Source organism: Pogona vitticeps, chromosome 2 (genome assembly GCF_051106095.1).
Source record: "Pogona vitticeps strain Pit_001003342236 chromosome 2, PviZW2.1, whole genome shotgun sequence".
In the NCBI taxonomy this organism is placed as follows: Eukaryota; Metazoa; Chordata; class Lepidosauria; order Squamata; family Agamidae; genus Pogona; species Pogona vitticeps.
In genome coordinates this window covers 127,422,339-127,445,155 of record NC_135784.1, presented here as the reverse complement: position 1 = coordinate 127,445,155, position 22,817 = coordinate 127,422,339, and the positions used below count along the sequence as shown (strand labels likewise).

General features: G+C 44.6%; 1 protein-coding gene and 1 long non-coding RNA gene across 14 annotated transcripts in view; both read left to right on the top strand.

Moving 5' to 3' along the window:
• The window catches only part of ARHGAP44 (Rho GTPase activating protein 44), a 128,358-nt gene that overhangs the window by 103,266 nt on the left and 2,275 nt on the right, over positions 1-22,817 (top strand). For 5 of the 13 annotated variants that reach the window (XM_078385915.1, XM_072990398.2, XM_072990397.2 and 2 more), the window contains 6 exons: positions 11-191; positions 3,940-3,957; positions 5,326-5,547; positions 9,291-9,743; positions 11,013-11,164; positions 14,334-14,711. In XM_078385915.1, coding sequence (XP_078242041.1) covers positions 11-191; positions 3,940-3,957; positions 5,326-5,547; positions 9,291-9,743; positions 11,013-11,164; positions 14,334-14,711 — 1,404 coding nt within the window. Of the gene's footprint in view, positions 1-10; positions 192-3,939; positions 3,958-5,325; positions 5,548-9,290; positions 9,744-11,012; positions 11,165-14,333; positions 14,712-16,777; positions 16,830-22,817 lie in introns of all 13 variants that reach the window. The other 8 variants (XM_072990399.2, XM_078385917.1, XM_072990406.2 and 5 more) reach the window with 6 other exon arrangements.
• On the top strand, positions 18,135-22,086 carry LOC144586896 (uncharacterized). Its single transcript, XR_013541982.1, has 2 exons — positions 18,135-21,160; positions 21,305-22,086. It is a non-coding gene; the product is annotated as an uncharacterized LOC144586896 (long non-coding RNA).

The window sequence follows — 22,817 nt, the reverse complement described above, 5'->3', positions numbered from 1 at the left end:
TCCAACGTAGACATTGAGTTCAACTTGACCGGCAACTATGGCAGCCCTGTGCATGTGAACCACAATGCAAATTACAATTCCATGCCGTCGCCTGATATGGACCATACCGACCGCAAGCATCTAGATCAGACCCGGCGACCGCTCAGTGTGGCCACTGACAACATGATGCTGGAGTTCTACAAGAAGGATGGGTAGGGGGCGCTTTTGCTTTGCTGTGGGATGCATAGAAGGACAGGCCATGGGGATGCTAGCAGGGAAAGGGGCTCTGCCTGCCTAGAGTGCTGCTGCTCAGTCTGTGTCTTCTAGGAGTGCAAACGCCTTGCTGCCTCGTCACTAACATCCAGCCTGCTCCCGAGTTATTCTTTGCCACCACCAGGCAACTGTGGCCTCTTAAAACAGGAAGCTGGCCTTTGTGCCTGGCTTCTGTCCTGTTTGCCTGGCCCCTGCAAACTGGGTAGCTTTTGCTGCTGAAATTGTAGCCTCTGTTACAACACGAGCCTTTGTGGCAAGCCAGCAAGGGCTGCTAAGGCAGTCCGACATTAGCCGAGGGATGGCTAGGGATTGGAGGCTGAGGTTGCTAGCGCTGTTCGTTCTCACTTGGCTTGAAGCTGGTTCTGGGTAGGCCCATTGTGTAGGGCCTTTTCCAAAATGAGTTTTGTACTGTATATATCGCTACATGTTTCTATCTTGTTTTACACTGTATTTACTATTTTGAAAGATGATGTTTGCTGTCAATTTGGAAAGAAGTTCAAGTAATAGAGGATAATAATTGCCTGCCTAATTGCCATATGAGAACATTTGCAGTTTCTCCCAGAAAAGTTGCCCTGATAGAAAGCAAAGGAGATTTTAGCCAGCTGGCTCATCAGGTTTCCTAAGGTGCTCTTTTTCATATTGGATGCTCCACCATCATAGAACCTCTTGCTTCCTTTGACTATCGAAGGTAGCCCCTCCCCCAAAAAAGGGAGTCTTGGGTGAAAAAATGTTTTTGGCCACTGGTGCATGCAGGATCCTCTTGATATGTACCACATCCTTGGACTGCAGCAGTTCAGTCAAGGAAGCTTACTTCCCATAATATGCTTTCCCTCCTGTTGGAAGGAACAGCCCTCTTCATGTTCTGTAGAATGTTTGGTGGTGCTGTTGCTGCTCTTTCTCACTTCAATAGTTTGGAAGAAGAGTGTTTGGGACATCAAGAGCAGAGCCAGCTTATGGGTGATACGAATTGACAGTGGATGCCGAGGGACTTCTCTGATTTTCTTTCTCTAGGACTCTGTCTTGCTTACGGGTGTTAGTAACAATTCACTGTATAATGACAGCCATCATGCACAGCTCTCTTCCACTGTACCTGAACATGCCAGCATCTCCTCTGTCCTCAAGGTGTGGGATATTGGTCTTTCCCTACATTTTTATTTGTACTTACAGTGGTACCTCGACTTACGAAGTTAATCCGTTTTGGAACAGTGTTCGTACGTCGAAAAGTTCGTAAGTTGAAGTACCATTTTCTATAGAAATGCATGGGAATGGAATTAATCCGTTGGAGCATTTCAAAAAATTACCTTCGGAGCCTCAAATTTCCAGCTCTTTCTCCCTGCCTTTTTGCCTTCGGAGCTCTCAAAGGGTTTCCTCTGACATCAGGCGGAAAGCCCTTTGAGACCTCCGAAGGCGCTGATCGCTCCATTCGCAAAAAATGGCATTGACTTGCAAACGGAGCCTCGACCTCGTTCGTAGGTTGAGGGTCCGTTCGGAGGTTGATGGCAATTTTTGCGAATGGAGCCTATCGTAAATCGAAAAGTTTGTATATAGGGACGTTTGTAAGTCGAGGGTTGACTGTATTTGTTTCCGTTCCAGCTTTCTTCCCAGGAGCTCATGACAATATACATCACTCCCTCCTCTCTGCTTCACTCCCCTGACACCCTTGTAGGTCAGATTGGGTCAGTCAGACTGAGGGAGAGCAATCAGGTCAATATCACCCCATGAGCTTCAGCTGCTCCCCCCCCCCCCCAAGTTCCAGTCTTACTCTCTGACAACTACATATAAAAAGAGAATTATACATAGACTGGAATCCTGTTGGTGGCATGACCTGCTGCAACTAAATGCAGAGTGGCTATGTAGACAAGATGGGTGGTACAGAATTCGAATAAATACAATAAATAAATTGACAAAGTACTAGGGCACATCTAAATTGTCCAGGCATGTGACTAAGATGGCACATTATGTATTAGCTGAAATGAAAATTTGCATAGATTGAAATCTGGTGCTGATTTTGTCTATTAAAGTGAAAAAGCTCAAACATTCAAAATATTACATGTATAGTTTTTGTAGCTACTTGTGTGCTCAGATCCTCCGCCCTTTTTAACAGAACATGATCAGTTGTGCGCAAACTTTTAATTGACTCACCGATTCTTAATGGATCAATTAATTATATATTTTAAAAACCTAGATGGAACTGCCTTTATCTAGTAGAAGAGGCCAAGGTTTAGTTATTTTGTTTGTTTTTGATGAACTACCATTGATTGCTAGAAAAGACCGTAATTCATATATCCTTTCCTGGCATGTTCTAATGGGGGGTGGGGTGTATTTTTTATTTTATTTTTTGAAAGCAAAGTGAGCCTAATAGTAATACATTCATGTGCCCTCAAGTCAATTCTGACTTTTTCATAGTTTTCCAGGTGGAGAGTACTCAGAAATCGTTTATCATTCCCTTCTTCTGGCTTGCACATTTTGAGCAAAGCTACACAGTATATCTCTACTCAGGGTCTTAATATATGAAGCAATTATCTTAATATATGATTAGAGCTCTAATCATTACAGTTAGTGATGTAACATGTAAAGTCCTGTGTGTGTTGGATACAATGGGATTTCTTTCTAAGCAAATATTTATACGATTACAGCCTAATTGATCTGAAGCTCACAGGCTTTTGATAAATTAAATGAACATCACTTTCAGTTTTTAATGAAATTTTCCATGTTGGCTTAGTGAAGCTCCCCCACCCCCACCCGAGGTTCTGCCCACTTTACATTGAAAATCCAAGTTCTCTCCCATGTTCAGTAGCAATTTCTAATTATGGTCAAGAACATCCTCTTGACTTTGTCCTCCCTATACCTTAAGTTCAGATAGCAAGCAACTCTTCTCTCCAGTGCACAGTAGGGGCAGGAAGCCTTTCTGAGCTACAGCCGCTGAGCTAAATTTGATCCCAGTCTAGGCCACAGATGATGGCAGCGGGAAATAGTAGGTGGTAAGAAAAGTTTGCGGCATTGTAAGCTTGTGTAGCGCTCTCTTTTTCTGTGTCAAGCCCACCTCTACCCCCACACTGTAGTTTGGGCTGTATGCCATAAAGGAGATAAAATTGGTTGTGGGAGCAAGAATACCAAAGAGTTCAAGGAGAAGAAGCTTTGAGACTGAGAGGAAGGTGTCTTGGTGGAATATTCACTTGGGCGTTGTAAGCACACTTGGGGAGTTCTCTGCATGCAGTGTTATTTTGTGATACCCTATACTGTCCCTTTTTCAGTCATAAAACAGTTCTAGTGTGCAAAGCATTAATTCCAAGAGAAGAGTCACAGATAGATGACCATAGGTCTATGTCATGGACACTTGCAACCTCCCTTTCCTCAGTTCTCTCTCTCGCTCTCGCTCTCTCTGTCCCTCCCCCTTACATAAACACACACACACACACAGAGAGAGAGAGAGAGAGAGAGAGAGCAAACAATTCATGTCTCAGATAACCCTTTAATTTTCTGTGGGTCCCTCTATCATGGACTATCCCTTTTCTCTACTTAATGATATGCTTCTCTGTAGCAGAATAGCCCGTTTCTCTGCTGTTCCCAAACTGCAGCTTTGGGCATTGTGGCTCCTTTCCTAAAGGCAGCCACACGGATGCAAAAAGAGGGGCACTCAGCCTTAGTTTGTTCTACACTAATATCTGTATGTTTCTGTCCATGCAGCCTTAGGAAAATTCAAAGGTACGGTATCCTCTGGGTAGCTCTTGGACCATTCCTAATTCCTTTGTCAAGACCCACTCAGGTCAGAGCACCCACGACCTTGCCACCTGAAGCTCTCCCATGCCACATATAGTGCCACGGCAAGGCAGAGTTCAAGCCAGCTTTCCCCTTCTGCATAGTCAGACTGGAACCTGCCCTTGGAGGGCACTCTGAATGTCTGAAGCAGCCCTTTGAAGAGTCTGCTTTGACAGCCAACTGATCTCCAAAGTTTTAGAGGCTCTTCCTAACTGTGCAACCTGTGATCCTTAAAATTGAGATGGTGGGGTCGAAACTGGTGTCTTGTGCATGCAAAGGAAGTGCTCCATCACAGAGGGTTGTCCCCGTTCATTTCATTGCAGGGCTTTCTCCCCAACTCCCTTGCCACTGTTTATAATGCAAAGGAGTGCATGGCTTCCTCTTTGGAATTTGTCCTGACAAGAACAAATGTTCCCCCAAATGTTATTTGTAGTCCCCCTTATTTGCAAGGTTGTGACATTTTGAAAAGGCTTCATAAACCCAAGTCTTCTCATTCTTGTAGCCCAGGAAGAGCAGAGCTTGGAAAAGTTACTTATTTTAAGAATGAAACTTCCAGAACACTATAGCCAGCATGACCATTGGTTGTGCTGGGATATTCTGGGAGCTGAAATCCTAAAAAAATGCAGAAGATGTCCTTGGATCTTAAAAAAGAGTGGGCAACTTTCGACATTCCAGATGTTGCTGGTCTGTGATTCCATCATGCCTTGGAATTGGGGTACGCTTGCCGTCTCTGAAAGAAGTTGCAGTCCAGTGATTTCTAGTAGGTTACAAGTTTCTCACCTTGAACACTGCCAACCTTCAGAAGAGAGCACTGCTTTTGCAATTGCCCCGTGACTCCAGAATAGCTGCTGGGTAACACAGCAATTTTTCACCCACCAAGCAAAGCCTAACATGGCTAATAATCTTTTGATAGGGGCATAAAATTGCCTGGGTAGTTGATGTTGAAATGTTTTGTCCCTAACCTTGCAATGGAAAGGTGCCCAGAATCAGAAAGGTGAGGAGATCTTTGAACAGAGCCTCCCAGGGCAGTAAATCCCTGTATTATATTTTTGACCTTTTGATGGAGTCAACAAGGTTCCACTGAATAGAGCATTAAAGCACTGGCTCCCTGTCTGGAGACGTGAACTCTGAGTTGTAAATGCTTGGCTCTCACTGTGTTGTCAGGATTATATCTGCCATCCCACAGTCCATACAGACCTGGAGGTACCTAGATGATTTCCCTTCTTCCCCCCTGCAAGTTATAGACATGTGTTTAATGGTCTAAATATTACTTCCTAAGGCGCTAAGGGAATATCTCTGTGTTCCCCCTCATAGCATGGGCGTCCGGGTGATGGACACCTCTTGGGTGGCTCGCAGAGGCACCTCCATAGTTCGTAAGGCATCCTCCACCCCTCCTGCCATGCAGCCCCCTGCTCCGCCTTCCGATCTTCCTGCTACTCCTCAGTCACCAATTCCTGAGCAATCTCTTGACATGTCAGCTACTCCCTCCCCTACTCCAACTAGCTTCAGTCTCCCATCAGGGACAGAGCGAGCAAGGTAAGTGCCAGAGGCAGCACAAGTAGCTGCCCCTGTTTTCTGTATTCTTGCGGTCTCTGTGAATATGTCTGCCTCTCCCACACCTGCATGGGCCACCGTTAACTGTGCTTCAGCTTTCACTGTGGGACTGTGTTTGTGTGTTTGTGTGTCTTATATGAACGAATGAGAGAGAGAATTCAGACACAAAATAATGGCTCTTCCTGTCAATGTAAGCCAAAGAAAAGTCTTCCCGCCACAAAGAAAATAGATTGCAAGGAAGACTGACACCAAGGCTATTAAGCAGAACATTTTTCTTGATTTGTAGCCAATATCTGCTAATAAACTATTGCAGAGAACGGACAGACAATCCAGTTTCCTTCTGCCTTCTCTTGGAATAATAACTTTGGATACACGAGGTCGGCTTACATTCATTTAAAATCTTTATAACATTTCAATACTCAGCCTGCTGATTTCATTTCTGGGCTGTCTTTGAATAAGGTGCAATTTTGGCTTTTCCCAAATCACTCTAAATTTACTGAATTTTCAGTTCTCTGAGGCCCTACATTTCATAGCTGGACAGTTGAGCACAAGTAAAAATGATGGAGGCCCCAGCTGAAGACGAAACTGCATCCTGTCATTGTCTTTTTTCAGTCCCAGCTTTTTCAACCTGCCATTGCCAATGGAAGTTATTTTGTGCTCTGGACTCATTCAGAAGGTCAGCTTTGTGGCAAGCCAGCTATATGTGCAAGGAATTGAGGTTCTCCATCAGATATCATGCTTTTGTTTCTGGCCTGTGCTTCTGCCATAGGTGCGCTCCCTGAGTAAAAGCAAGCATGGAATTAGCCCTTTAATGTAATGCATGTCCACATGCTCACTAAATCTGGGGGTGAACCACACAGGAGAGACCAGACAGACTCAACAGTAGCCTCTTCCTCTTTTTCATTATATGTATTTTCTGAAAACAGAGGTAGAGATATGGCAGAATCAAGAATTCTTGAATAAGGTTTCTCTTTTTACTTTGCAGAAATTTAGTATTTACCCTGGCCTCCAGGCCTTAATTCTTTGAAGCTACTGTTGATCACTAAAGCTTACTCAATACTTCCTGATATTAAGTACATTAGATCATATCCCAATTATAGGAAGACGTGGGAAAAGGTGTATTATAACCTTGAAATCAGGCATAGTGGAATTGGGTGCTTAATAAGGTCCCTCCTGTTCTGATCAGCTCAAATATTAATCTTTTTAAAAAATAATGTACTAGTGGTAGTATACCTCATATAGATTATTTAAAGTTCTTGGAAAGAATGTGCCTCATTGGAGATGTAGTTATTTAAGAGCAGATTAGAAAAATATAAAAATTTTGTGAGGCTGTGTTTGATGTGATTCAAAGAGTACTGCATATAATTTAACCCATAGCCCTAAAACAGTAATTTTAAATGCACTGGATTCAGAAGCATTAGGAATAGATATAGAAATAATTCTGATCTTTTGACAATGGCAAGAATTTACATACTTAAATTATGGAAAATAAAAGAAATACATCCATTTATTGATTGGAAAGAGAAAGTGTGGCAGCCATTAAAATGGATAAAAACAACATGTAAAAGAAGAGAACATTTGCCATAGGAGAATGGGATTGTAGAACAATGTGCATTATTTTTAAATGACTGGAATAAGTAAAGTGTTCATACAGTTCACCCATGTATTTTATTTATTGAATTATAATTAAATCAAGTTTTTCTGCTTTTATAAAAGCATAGATCTGAATTTTTATTAAAACAACAGAATTTGACAAAGGAATTGAATATGGTGGTTGGCATCCTGGTGGGTAGAAATAGTGCAAAATAATATAAAATTTAAAGACATAATGAGACTGTATTATAATATATATGATAATGAAGTATTCTCTGAGGTTTTAAAAATAAGCCTGTTCAAGGTGCCCACTGCTTGTTGATGACAGAGGAAGTGCACATTATGGCCTGCAAGAGTTTGATTCCTTCCACCATATATTTTTAGAATTACTGTAGTACATTTAGTTGCCTGGTCTGGCCAGCTGCCTGGCATCACATCTGTCTTGCCACAGATCATTTATGCTTGCACCTCTGTCCTCAGCTTGACTGAGCTGAAGTTGTCTGCCAAGTCCAGTTTTTAGTACAAGGAGGTTCAACCTGATTTTGGCACATTTGCAAGCTCTATTGTATTAAATTGAGATCATCTGCTACTCCGATTCCCTCCCACCTTTTGCCAGTATTTCTCTGCAGCAGTAATAAGCTGATGGCATATTACCCCTCTTAATGTGTTCCCTGCATTCCCTTTAGAGGGAGTTACACCTGTCTTTTGCCATGCTGTACAAGAGGTGTTTATGATGGCTGTTACTGCTAAAATATTTGTGGCCAGCTACTTAGAACTGAACTTTGCAACTATTGGAGTATTAGCTACAAGTCCATTCCAACTTGTTGCTAGAGATGGCAGCCGTAAATTACCTCTCACACGTCATGGCAACTAATGATGTTAGCTCCCTCCTTCTATAGCTTACCTGTGCGTAGGCACCTCTACTGTTAGTTCATACTAGCCAAGACAAAAAGGAGGAACAGCAAGCAACCTAAATCTAGCCCTTGAAATAAGGGCATGCATCTTCATTAGAACTCATTCCATGCTTTCTTGCTTCATGGGGTCTCAGTATCCTTCATCTGCAAACAAATACCAGGCAGTTTGGAAAGCGTCCAGGAGTAAGTTTGCAAACCTTCGTACTTGTCTGGCTTTGCATTTCAAAACATTGCCCTGCTACTTTCTCTCTCCTTCTTTCTTGTCCCACCTTTCTTTTGATCAGTAGAGCTCTGACCGATATTCTTCTTATAGCACTTAACTTCCCAATATATTGAGGCAGCATATTCTACTGTCCATGCCCTGGGGCCCATTCTTATGTATTGTGATGAGTTATTCTTGCCCAGTATCCTAAGACTATTCAAGTCAAGGATTATCATTTTCCAGGTACAAAACATCTCAATTCAGTGACAGATACACACTGCCACAGATCCCACAATAAAGCCTGAAATGGCTATGAGCTTGATTTTCTTCTTAATTTCTGTGATATATTTAATCATCTCCTTACATTCAGAAAAAGAGGACTTTGCAAATGTGACTAATGCAGCAGAAGTCAAAATTGTGACGGTGGTTTATCTTTCTGTCACAGATAAGTAAATGTTCTGTGCATGAAAAAGAATCACAGGACTAATATAGCAAGAGTGTGAGGCAAAGTCAGAGTATTATAGAATCTAACATATCAGTGTAGAAAAGCCTGGATACATACTGAACAAGTAGTAAAATATAGCTAATGCCCGACACTTCCACTCCTGAAACAAAATCCTACAGGACTTCAGAAGATTTAGGGTGTTTTGCAGTTTTCTCTAACCAGCTGTTCCAAATGGCTCCATCTTGGAACAGCCAGGTCCAAAGGAGGCCATGCAAGGATCTAGATTCTGGTTTCTGTCATGTACTGTATGCTTTGAATTTCCGAGTAGATGGCTTATGAGGGAGAGAAGGCAGGTCCGGTGCTTCCATCTCAGAAACCTGGGGCCCACTGCCCCCCTCCCTTGGTGTTTGTAAAGATTGGGAGCCCCTCTTTTCCCTCTATTTTTCCCCTCCCTGCCCCTATTCCCTCAGCTTTGGGGCTGTTTTCAAAACTCCTGTTCAGTTCCTCCCTGTACAAACACTCTCTGCTCTCTTTTTTTTCCTGTTTGTTTTGTTGTTTTGGACATTTGCAGCACGGATGGTGTGTCGTCTAGTTGGTCGGATTCCTGTTACATCTACCCATCCCCTGAGGACAACAAGCCTCCCTCATACCCCTGCTACTCATCTTTCCACCCCTATCACCCCAAGACTAGCCCATGCACTAGGCCTGAGCCTCCCTTGCCACTCTACCGGTGGTCAGGGTACAGCCAAACCCTGCCTCCTCATTCTTCCTCTTCCTCCCCCTCCCCTCAGCAGCTTGACATTAACTCTAACCCTAAACCGTATTTCCTGCATCTCCCTAAGCAGAGCTCCTTCACAGAGTTGCATGGTTCTCCTGAGACTAACCTGTCCTCTGTCTACATGAAACCCCTCCTCACCTTATCCAAACCCGATCCTCCTGGCACTCCTCACAGCTCCCATGTGTCAGTCTCTCCCCCCTGGGTCAGCTGCATCTGTGCCAGAGACAGAGGAGCCGGGCTCACTAGGTAAATAATTACTTATTTGGCAATGCTAGGTCATTGTGCGTGGTGAAAGAATGAGTGCCGCTTGACTGGCCCTCTACTAGGGTTCGGTGCATGGGATGGGGCCTATGCCCCGTGTTGCTTCAGCAAAGGAACAAGATTTACCTCTTCGCCTACAGGTTGAGGCAAGCCTGCTGGCAAAGAGTTCAGCTGTATCAGCTGACAGACTAGAAGAAACAATTCTTGGATGCCTCGTCTAAGCTAAAGACTTGATCAGGTTTACTGATCATTCATTCCCTTGGGAACCCTGGGGATTGAAGTTTTGTGAGAAGGCAAGAGGTGTCTGTAATTCTCAACAAGAGAGTTCACACGCAACAATTCCCAAAACTCTTCGGGGAAACTGACAGCTTAACTGGTAAAGGTGCCTGTGGTTTAGTGAGGCCTTTAGTGTCTGTTACCCATATTATCCAGTTTTTCTCATTAGAATTGAAGAGTATTGCAGGTTTTTAGCCTGGACCATAGCAACTATTCCAATCCAGTAAGTTCTTTAAGGCCTGTCTGCCCACTGCTTTCTAATTAACTAGGAAGCACACGTGTGGCCTTAAGGAATTTGGTTCCTTCTGCTATAGAACTTCCGAATAACCACATTTAGTTGCCTGGTCTGGCCAACTACCTTGCATTGCATCTATCTCACCAGAGATTGTTTGTGCCTACACTTTCCCCCCTCAGCCTGACTGAGCTAAATCATTGCTCCCTCAGCTTCTTGGTTTATCTGGACCTTGGCAAAGACTGGCCAGGCCTGCTAGATGACCATCTGGTGCTATCTTGTAAATTAAGTGTAGTAGTTAAGGAAGAAACTTGGACAACAGAGATGACTCTCCAGGTTCAGCACAGCATCTGTTAACCTCAAGGGCACATTCCTCCCTTTTAGCCAGGATGACCAATTTATATGCCCCTTTACGCTGCCAGGCGGGCTCCCTCCATTTTTGTTGTGTATCATTGCTGTGTACTGAGTGCAGGCTGCAGCTCCATTCATGCTCTAGTGCCATGGTCAGTCTGCTTTGAAGGTGGAACTGGAAGCTCGTCTGGGACTATGGGCATGCGTTCATTAACAGGGCATAGAAACGCTTTGCTTTGCAAGCATCACTGGCTTTTCTTAGCAAAAGATTGTGGGGCTCTTATGGGAACTGGAGGTGGGGTTGGCATTGGAGGAGGGGTGGAGGAATTTGCCGAAGGCACCCTTCATGCAAAGAGGTTAACGGCTGCTGCTTCTTGTTCACTTCCGCTTCTTAGCACGTTAAAAACCAAGGAGCCGTCTCCCGGGTCTGGGCAGAAGAGCAGCCCGGCTTGTGGACAGGTGACACCATGTGTTGGGACTATCCCACAGCCACCTGGTCCCACGCAGCAGCTGTCCACAGAACAGAGCCCACACACCTTGCGGAAAGGTAGGCAGAATGTCTGAACAGGAGGGTCATATAATGAATAGCTCCTGTCAGAGCGGGGCATGAATAAACCTTTTTTTCCTCTCCTTTTCTTTTTTTTAAATTATTTATTTAAATTTGGGGGGGAGGGGTATCCTATCCAAAAGTTCTTGGCACAGTCACTTTAATTAGGCAGGGTAAGTTGCATTTTTTAAAAAATCATTCTCTTATTTTCTCTACGAACAATTGCAGTGGTGCTGTTAGATTTTCTTTCTCTTAGCTGCCTAAGACTGTCACTTTTACAGCGACTTTGACTTAAAAATCTAATCAAACTGAGATGAATGGAGTGAAATAATGAAATGAAGCTGCCAGATCAAACAAGTATGGTCTGTTGGAAATAGATTTGGAGGTAAGAAGAGGAGACAAGCCCTGTCTTGAATAGAAACCTTGGAAACGTTTGGACAGCCTGCTCCTCCTACTGACAAATGCAAATGGCATTGTTTAGCTTGCAACATCCACAGCCACGCGGTGGGAGTAGGGAGTGGTGCCAAACCAGACAGCAGCAGTGGAAGAAGCTGGAAAGAGTCACAAATGGAAGATGCTGCTCCTCAGGCTCCTTGCCTTTCAACTCCTCATGAGGAAAAGAAAAATGTACTGCTTTGGTCTAGAGTTCGATGTGACAAAAATAGGCAAATGCTTTGCAAAATATTAAAGAACTTTGTGTAGAATCTCATAGGCTGAATTGAGTTGGGTGTATTATTTCATGGTTCAGGCTTGCTTTGTGAATTAATTCTGTTAATTCAAAAAGTAATGTGGAGATTTAAAAATACAAAAAAGGTAATAACAATGTGGTATTTTAAAATATTTTAAAATACTTTTTAAAAATACTTCCCAAGATTGGATGTCCACCTTGATTCCTTAACATAATCAGGTCCTTTCATGAGGAAATGAAGGGCACTGTAGTTTTTATGGCTCAACGTCAGATCCCTTTGACATCCGAAGTGGAGTGAAACAGGGCTGTGTCTTCACGCTGACCCTTTTTGGGATCTTTTTTGCTGTCATGCTGAAGCAGGCCTTTGGAACCTCAACAGAAGGTTTCTATCTCCAGACTAGATCAGATGGAAAGCTCTTTAATCTCTCTAGATTGAGAGCGAAGACCAAAGTCCTACTGAAATGCATGCGAGACTTCCTCTTCACCGACAATGCAGCTGTTGTCGCCCACTCTGCTGAAGAGCTCCTACGATTTAGGAATCATTTTAGTAAGGCCTGCAGGTTAAACCACAGAAGCCTCTGTGCTGCAAGGTCAGAAGACCTGCAGTCGTAAGATCGAATCCACGCGACGGAGTGAGCACCCGTCACTTGTCCCAGCTCCTGCCAACCTAGCCATTCGAAATCATGCAAAATGCGAGTAGATAAATAGGTACCACCATGGTGGGAAGGTAATGGCATTCCATGTCTAGTCACACTGGCCACGTGACCATGGAAGATTGTCTTCGGACAAACGCTAGCTCTGTGGGTTGGAAATGGAGATGAGCACTGCCCCCTAGAGTCGGATACAACTGGACAAATTGTCAAGGGGAACCTTTACCTTTACCTTAACAGATTTTGGATTAATAGCCTGAAGAAAACACAAGTCATGGGCCAGGGCGTGGACTCACTTCCCTCTGTTACCATCTCCACACAAGAATCGGAGTATGACTTTGTGTACCTTGGGTCAACGATCTCTGACACCCTCTCCCTAGATGTCATGCTGGATAAATGCATTGGGAAAGCAGTTACCATGTTCTCTAGACTCACAAAGAGAATATGGATTAATATGAAACTGACAGCATATACCAAGATCCAGGTCTATAGAGCCTGTGTCCTGAGCACACTCCTGTACTGCAGTGAGTCTTGGATCCTTTGTGCATGGTAGGAGAGGAAGTTGAACACCTTCCATATGTGTTGTCTCCGACGCAGTTTTTGCATCACCTGACAGAACAAAGTTCCAAACAGAGTAGTCCTGGAATGAGGTGGAATTTTTAGCATGTATACATTACTGAAACAGCGACATCTGCGTTGGCTTGGGCATGTCGTGAGAATGGCTGATGGTCGGATTCCAAAGGATCTCCTGTATGGAGAATTAGTGCAGGGAAACGGCCCCAGAGGGAGACCACAGCTGCGATACAAGGACATCTGCAAGCGGGATCTGAAGGCCTTAGGAATGGACCTCAACAGATGGGAAATCTTGACATCTGAGTGTTCAGCCTGGAGGCAGGCGGTGCCTCTCCCAATTTGAAGAGACCCCTGTCCAGCAGGCCGAGGCAAAGAGGCAGTCCCGAAGGCAGCAAAATCAGGGAGCTGGACAGGGGACAGATTGTATTTGTCTTCAGTGTTGGAGGGATTGTCACTCTTGAATTGGCCTTCTCAGCCACATTAGACGCTGTTCCAAGTCCTCCATACAGAGCACGTTACCATAGTCTCTCGAGACTGAAGGATGCCTAATCTAAAACAATGTGGTTGATTCCCCATTTACTCCTTGAATACTGATAAGGAAGAGATAGTGGATATCGTAAGAATTACAGGAATTGTGTTGTCAGGAATCAGATTTATCACATTACTTACAGGATCTATAGAGTTGGATTGGGAAGCTGCTCTTGAGGAATCAGTCCACTAATCACTGAAATGGGGGGGGGAGGAAGAACAAAGGGAAAAATCGTACAGAACATTTGACAGCATATATAAAATCCTGTGTCTAGTCTGCTTCCTCTATGTAGTTTCTCGGGCTAGACGAAGATTGGGAACTCATGGGCCTCCAGATTTGCAAGACCTCCATCTCCTGTCAGCACTGCTCACCACAGCAAGTGATGAGAAATGCTGTAAGATTTAGTCCAGCCACATCTGGAAGGCCACAGGTTCCCTATCTTGAGGTAGCTGCTGTAACAATACGGTACTCTTCTGGATGAGCTATGCTTGGCAGCAAAAAAAAAAAAAAAAAAAAAAAAAAAAAAAAAAAACTTGTTTCAGGTTTGCCTCCTAGCCACAGTTTGTCCTGTGCATTAGTTGCCCCTGGACTGGAACCTCCATTAATAAAGGACGAGTTAGGTCAGTATCATTCTGAGAACCAATTGTGTAAGGTTCACCACTCCTTCAGTAACTAATGGTGTTTTCTCTCTCTCTCCCCCCCCCCCCCGCTCCTTTCTGTCTCCTACAGTTTCGAAGAAGCTGGCCCCCATTCCTGCCAAGGTTCCCTATGGCCAGTTAGGTGGTATGTCCGATCAGTCCACAGGGCAGCCATCCCCTGCCAGTCTCTCTCCTACCCCACCAAGCACTCCATCACCCTATGGACTAAGTTATCCACCAGGCTACTCCCTGGGCTCAGGCCCACTCTCCCCAGCCGCCGCTCCTTCCTTGTCTTCTCCTCCTTCATTGACAAGCACTTTAACCAAATCTCGCCCCACCCCCAAACCACGGCAGAGGCCCACGCTGCCACCTCCACAGCCTCCCACATCAAATGCGTCTGGCTCTAGTCCACAGTCCACGGAGCACACCATACTAGACGGCATGTCACCCGGGGAGAGCATGTCCACAGGTAATGGAATGGGAAAAGGGCAACTCCTTATGGGGCCAGGGGGGCTGAAGTTGCTAACAGGAACTATTTGAGTGTCCTTGCTTGGCAGTCCTTTTGATTGGCTAAGATACAGTTGTTGGCAGGCATCCCAAAATAGCAAAAAGGAGGAGCAGCCACTGCAAAGCCAGGGTCTGCATAGGCCATCATCACCTAGGAGACACGTAAGGTATCGTTTCTGGCTGATACTGTCTTTAATTGTTTTCTCTCTTTCTCCCCACATGATGGCAAATAGTCAATGAACTGCACTTCATTTTTCTTTGGAGAAAAGAGACACTGACATAAAATGAAACGTCTCAGCTCACTGTTCAGAAGGAAATGTTGTACATAAAACATAATAGTAAGCGGAAAGATGTAGACAGATACAGACATAGATACAGATTAGCTGCTTGGATAGCTCCAGTGGTTTAGAGGGAATTGGGAGTTTAATTCCTTTCTGTGCCTCAAGGGAGCAGAGCCGGTCTGTGTGGCCTCGGGCAAGCTGCAAAGCCCCAGGGTGCCCCTCAGAAGAAGGGAGTTGGCAAACCACCTCTGTTTACCTGGAAAATCCTGGAAAGCATCAGCATAAGTCAGAGTCAACTTGATGACACATGGTGGTTGTTATTATTATTATTATATAGATATTTCACACATCCCTACATAGGGGCTGAGGGATGTGGTACAGAACCTCCTGATTATGGCCTCCTTCTGAGTGTTCTGAAGGGAGCAGGTGAGCTGGTCTAAAATGCTGCTTGTTACTTAAAAGAATGTCCTTGAGGGAAAGCTTGAATGTGAAAGCAGAGATAATACAGACCTTTTTAATTAGGAATCTTTCGGAGGCCTTTCCAGACAAAAGCAACATTAATCCTATCCTTCAGGGGAAGGATATGTCCCAGAGATCATCCACAAATCATTCTGCTGCGGCAAATTAAAATGGTACTTCCCTTTCAAGGGCAACAACCCTTCTTTGTTCTGCTGTGAGTGTAAAATAGCGGTCAAGAGGCTTTCCATTTCAGACATCATGCAAATCTTTCCATAGTTATTCTTTTTTGGGTGCCCAGACATTCCTGGTTTGTTTGTTTTTTCTCTCCCTCTTGACCCTCAGGAAAACACTTGCATCACTTCGAAGTGCTAGAGTGCACATCTTCTGTATGATAAACAACTAATAACCCAGTTGTAGGTTACAACAATAGTATACAGCATGCCTGGGGAATATCGGGGTCTCTGGACATTCTTGAACTACAGCTCCTGAGATTCTTCAGTGTTGGCTGGGCCTCAAGGGAGCTGCAGTCCAGCATCATCTGGAAAACTTTGCGCTTCTAAGCTCCACCTTGCAGCCTGTTGGCACAGCTAACAGCATTATCTAACCTTATACTTGTGGAAATGATAATGTTAGTGGCTAGTAGTGCTAAACTGATGTGGGAGCAACATGACTGCCTTTTGAAATCAGCACTGGTTGGAATGGCCTCTTGTATCTTTGTAAAATCTTTGAGAAATGGCATTTCTGTCTAAAGCTGAGAACTGGGAAGTATCTGATCATTTGCACTTGTCTTTCTTTGGGGAGGGTACCATTCCCTGCCTTTCTATATCTGCTTTAGGGTTCAGTGCCAGGGCCTTATTATTCAGGGGTCTCTCCTAAGGTAGAGGCACGCCTGGGAAGCAAGCCAGAGGGGATGGGCGTATTTTTCACCCATCTCTGCAGCTCTTTGATCTGTCTGACTGATCCAGGATCAGCTGAAGGTGAAGTGTAGTGGCCTCCAGCATGCCAGGGGTCTGGATCTTGCAGTCCGATCCAGAAAAGGGCTCTCGTTGCTGCAGTTTGGGTTATGTCAAAAGCTGTGTGTGTGAACCCAGAGGAAGGTGTTTTACTCCAAAAGTCTGGCCCATGAACAGTGAGACAATCCTGTGCCACCCACCAGCTTGCTGCTGGAGGTTATAAGCAGACTGGCGTCTTGCTCTGACAGACATTTCTGTTGTATACAACTTTCATCTTGTTGCTACTGTTTTCTCTTCTGTTCCTTTCTCCCAATCCTATTATTGTGTCCTTGCAGCTGTTTGAGGCACGTGATGCAATATTGGATAGGTGTGAGGGGAATGCTCAGGGTAAGCTGGAGTCCCTGCTCTTATCCCTGAACCTTTGCCCTTTTTGCCGCCGCCACCACTGCCGCTGCCGCCACCACCACCACCACCATCCTTGCCCTTGGCCTGACCCTCACCATCTTGCTGCCTTGCATGGGGCACGCTGACCCAAAACTGCATGGCTCCTTCAGCCGGGTCTTGTCCCCAAGCTCACTGATAACGGTGCTATCAGTAAACCTGGGGGGTGGGGGTGTTCCTCAGAACCACTGGTTTTCATACCCAGATACTCTTTGAATGTGCAGGAAATTGAACCCATTGGACTAATTCCTCTCTGAACCACAGGATTCACCTCTCTTAACTTTGCCCCCCCCCTTTTACCAGCGTTGACTCTCTCCTCCTACCATTCCATATGTTCTTTCCAAAGGGATGTCATGATATTGCCATTAATGGACATTAATGGCACCCTCTGTTATGAGTGAAGCCAAATATTTCACATCTGCCCCTCACAATCAGGAGAAAGTCATAGGTGGGATGTGCACCACTATTTACAGCATGCGGGACTGATGGGATGTTGTGTCAAAGTGTAAGAACAGGTGTGTTTGCAAAATGGCACTCTTCAGCTCAAACAAGACAAAAGCCTCACTAATTTCTCCTCATCCCAAATCAACAATTTCTGCTTCCTTACTTTTAAATCATGGGAAGAGGTCACCACAATTATGTGTGAAATGAGATGGTGAGGGAAATGGTTGCCTTATGTGAACGTCTTGGCATGTGCAAATTCCCTGTCTTGCAAATAGCCATTGTATAAACTGTTGCCAGATTACATTTCGACAGAAAGAAGTGGTGCAAGAAAAGAGATTATACTGTGTGAAGAGTCTCTCAGTTAAGGAGTATAGTGGCTCCTTACATGCTATCAGGGTCATTGAGAGACTAGGACAGAGCACTCCAAAAGGGGTTCCATAAGCAAGTTGAGAAATCCAGCTATTTTTACACAGCTGGATTCCAGTGTCATAGGTCTCTGGTATTCTTTGACCAGTATCAGTTGAACACAGGGCAGGATAGGGCAGGATTCCTGTTGCAGTGCTGATGGTGGGAACTTGGCACCAAGTGCAGTCCTGCACTACCAGCCCCCAGGGATTGTGATATAATGATATAACCCCCATCCTCTTCAATCCTTTAAAGAACTTCTGCCATGAAAAATATGGAACATTTTATCTGCCTGCTGAAATACATGCATATGTATATGTGTGTATGCATGGGCATTCTCACAATCAGAGAAAGCAATCACCCGAGTGCTGATGTTTAAGAACTTCATGTCATAAATAGTGGCTGCACCTTTTGCACTGATTCTCACTCCATCCCGTATACTCCTCCATGTTTTTTTAATTGATTTAAATGTAGAAAGGTGTAAAGGATTGGAGGATCTTAGTAGACTCCAAACTAAACATGAGACAACAGTGTGGCAAAGTGGCAAGAAAAGTAAGTGCAGTGCTAGACTCCATCAACAGCAACATCTATATATATACACGTATATATAGTAGTGCCATTCTATCCTGCTTTGATCAGACCTCACCTAGAACACTTTGTCCAGTTGTTGATACTACATTTTAAGGGTGACCAGCCTGATACATGTCTAGAAACCAAACCCTGTGAATGAGAGGTGAAAGAATTGGGTATTTTTAGGCTGGAGAAAAGAAGACTTAAAGACAGTATGATAACCATATTCAAATATTTAAGGGACTGCCACATGGAAGATGGAGCAAGCTTGCTCTCTGTATCTCCACAAGATAGGACCTGAATAATGAATTCAGATAACAAATGCTGGATAGCTGAGTGGTTTAGGTATTTGGCTGGAGAGCCAGAGGTTGGGAGTTCAATTCCCCACTGTGCCTCTCTAACAGGCATTGAACTTGATGATCCATGAGGTCCTTTCCAGCTCTTCAGTTCTGTGATTACAAGAAAGGAGATTCCCCCACCCCCCAAAAAAATGTTAGGAAAAACTCCTTGACAGTGAGAGTTGTTCAACGATGTTATCTTGAAGCGTGGTGGACTCTTCTCTGTCAGCGGTTTCTAAACAGAGGTTAGACAACAACTTATCAGGGATGTTTTCGTTGTGAATGTCCTGCTGCATCAGGAGGTTGGACTCAGTAGTCCTTCCAGTTCTGCGATTCTATGATTATCTTAATTCAGAGCCTTTTTAAAAAATAAGTAAAGCTCTGCTGTGATTGTCTTGGCCCCAAACATCAGTGATTGCAAGAATAGCCATACTCCAGAACAATTATACTAATAAATCAGTTCAGTCAGGAGAATAACAGAACAATACCTCTTCAAGTAGATGTACACTTTTCTTTGATCCAGAATCTACATATTTTGGATCCTCAACAAATATTCAGACAGATATGTAAAATTAACCCCTTAGAATATTCCTGATGATAAACCTATAGATACCATGCCAACAAAAAGCATGAGAAACAGCAAGGTTGCATGAGGAGCTGAATTGGATGCATACCAATTTGTAAGGAAATGGAAAGTCATAAGTCTTGAGGCTCTTATTGCTACCTAGACTCCTTCCCTAAAGAGGTCCACTTTTAGCAATTATAGAGGGATGTTCAACTATTGATAAAGCTTTAGCTCCCCCCACATGCCGACAAACATACATAGTGATACCTTATTCCTAAATGAGTTGCCGCTGTATATTTTAAAAATATGAAGAAACTTAAGGCAGCGCCAGCAAGTAACTACATAGTTTCCCTGCCTAGAAATGTTTTTAGTCACCTGATGCCCACATACGTGTATGTGTGATAAAGGGGGGTGAGGGTTTAATTTTCAGACTTCTTCATGGTCTCTGTGAATACACACAAATGGGTTTTACTGCACCTGTGCAGGACTTCTTGGAATATTCTAGAGCTTTAAAAGACATGATTAGTAGGATGTTGCCCCGTGGCGCTCATGCTCTGCCCACCCGTAATACCTCAGTTCCTTTTAGCCACCGCTGAAATCGGACTCCTGTAGCAATTCCTAGAGCAAATTTGTGATTATCTGATCTTATGATTCTTCTGATCTTACGGACTAACGGTTTCGATTATTGGATCACAGACTTAATCAGGTTTTTTATTTACAAAGGTTTCCCTGTGAGTTATCTCTTCTTTTTGTCTCCACCCTTCCCGCCCTTTTTTAATGGCCTCCTCAGGTCCATTCAAGCGTTGCATGACGTGTGCCAATACAATTCCTTTTACCGACTGTCACAATCGTTGCTTGGTCTGTCTCGGTGAGAGTCACCAGACTCACTCCTGTCTGGAGTGCAAAAAGTTAACAAAACCGGCCCTTAAGCTCCAGCTGCAACGACTTGTATGGCTCCTGTGGCTGCCTATCTTTGCACAACATCACGGTCTTTCCGTATATAGATGATTGGTTGATAGTAGCAGGGTCATACTCCGCAGCCCGAAGGGACTCTGCATTTCTTCTTCAGACTCTGGAAGAACTCAGTTTACAACTCAATTTCAAGAAGTCCCATCTTGAACCATCGCAGACCATAGATTATATCAGGGCGCGTCTCAATTTGATCAAAGCCAGAGTTCAAGAGAGCCATTCGCCCTTCCCAACTCTGTGCCATGGTTCCTGCTTGCCACGCGCAACATCTCCTAGGCTTATGTCTTCAACCACGTCTGCGCTCCAACACACAAAACTCAAAGTGCATTCTTTGCAGGCCTGGCACCTGTCCGAGTTCGACCCCCTATTACATCATTCTTCCAAACGTCTTGTCACCCCAGAGTTAGCTTGCCAACTCACTTGGTGGACCTTTGTCCTGCATCTCCTTGTGGGCTCTCCATTCAGAGCTCTTCAGTTGACAATACAGGTCACAACGGATGCCAGTCCAATAGGATGGGGCACAAACTGTGGCAATCATGAAATTCACGCCCTACGGTCCAACTTGGAAAAATACTGTATATCAACCACCTTGAGGTGCTAGCAGTCATCAAGTTTTTCTGCGCCTTCCATCTCCTAGCTGGTCGCGGAGTCCAGCTTACCACAGACAATATGACCACCCTGTATTATATAAACAAGCAAGGGGGTACCCATTCACTCTCTTCTATATCTCACAATCCAGCTCTGGGAGTGGTGCTATGACCACCACATTTTCCCTGTAGCTATTCATATGTCTGCAGAAAACAACAAAGTTGCCAACCATTTAAGCCATCTGACCACCGAAACCCACGAATGGGTCCTTGATGACTCTGCTTTCTCCCATCTCTGCAGCCAGTGGGGAGTACCAGATCTTAACGTCTTTGCCATTTAGGCCAATTCGAAATGCATCAACTACTGCTCTCGAGCAGGACGCGGCGTGAACTCTCTAGGTCAGTGGTTCTTAACCTTTGTTACTCGGATGCTTTTGAACTGCAACTCCCAGAAACCCCAGTCAGGACAGCTGGTGGTGAAGGCTTCTGGGAGTTGCAGTCCAAAACTCCCGAGTAACCCAAGGTTAAGAACCAGTGCTCTAGGTGATGCCTTCATAGTGGACTGGGTCGATGACCTTCTTTACCTTTTTTTTCCCCCATTCCTCTCATCCAACGGACAATAGTCAAGCTACATCACCTATAGGCCAATGCTATCCTAATAGCCTGATGGTGGCCTCGAAAACCATAGTTTTCCCCTCTCAGAGCCATGGCGTCTGAATTCCTGAGATTACCTCTTCGGCCATATCTGCTTACTCAGGACAACGGCCAGGTTTGTCACCCCGGCCCTGAGAAGCCTCCCACCATAGCAGAGGTGCCAAATAAACCTAAAAGTCCCTCTACTAAGTTGTTGTATTCCTATAAATAGAATATTTTCTCTAGATCTGCTGCATCGAGAGGTTTATCAACAGTTCCAGTTTCGCTTGATACCCTCCTCATGTTTCTGTGTCACCTTTTTGATCAAGGTTTGGCCCACTCAACGTTGAGAGTTTATATTTCTGCAATAATATCCTATCAGCCTACGGGATCTGAGGCTTCTCGTCTGTTTTCTCTCAGATGTTTCTTAGAGGCTTGCTGAACATTCACCCACCTGTGCAGCCTTCACTCCCTCAGTGGTCCCTACAAATTGTTCTCTGTGCTCTTGTTCGGCCTCTCTTTGAACCCATGGCTTCGACACATCTCAGATTTCTCTCCCTGAAAACGCTTTTTCTTCTGGGAATAACTTATGCACGTTGAGCAAGTGAGCTGGCTGCCCTTCGGACCGGCACTCCTTATATTCAGTTTTATCCAGATAAAGTTGTCTTCTACCCAGATGTCACCTTCCTCCCTAAAGTGATTTCTGATTTCCATGTTAAAGATTTCCATGTTAATCAACCTTTGATTCTTTCGACATTATTTCCAACTCCTTCTTCTAATGTTGAGCGCACGCTCCATTCCCTTGATGTTCGTCATGACTTAGGATTTTCGCACTTCTCCCAGACTCTTTGTGTGCTTCCATGGCCCACGAAAGGGCTCTCCTGCCTCTTCACAGACAGTCTCGAGGTGGATTGTCTTTGCTATTACTTTAGCTTATGGCCTAGCAGGCAAAACTCCACCAGAGGTGCTAAAAGCACACTCCACGAGAGCTATGGCAACTTCTACTGCCTGGCTGCGTGCCGTTGAGGTCCCTGACATCTGTTGAGCAGCCACTTGGTCTACACGCTTGACTTTTGTGATGCATTACCATCTGGACATCAGGGCCAAGAAGGAAGCAAGTTTTGGAAGGGCTGTGCTGACTTCATTGTTGGCGTGATGGCCCTCCTTCCGGTAAGTGAGCTTGCTAGTCACCCATTTGTGTGCATTCACAGAGGCCATGAAGAAGAAAGAGAGGTTACTTACCTGTAACCATAGTTCTTTGAGTGGTCCCCTGTGAATCCGCACATCCTGCCCATCCTCCCCGCTGTCCGTCACTTAGTGTCTTGAGCTTTGTTTCTTTCAATCAGAGCCTTGACAGCGGCAGACATTTTTGGAACTGACATATTACGGGCAAGCAGAGCATGCATGTCATGGGGCAACGTCC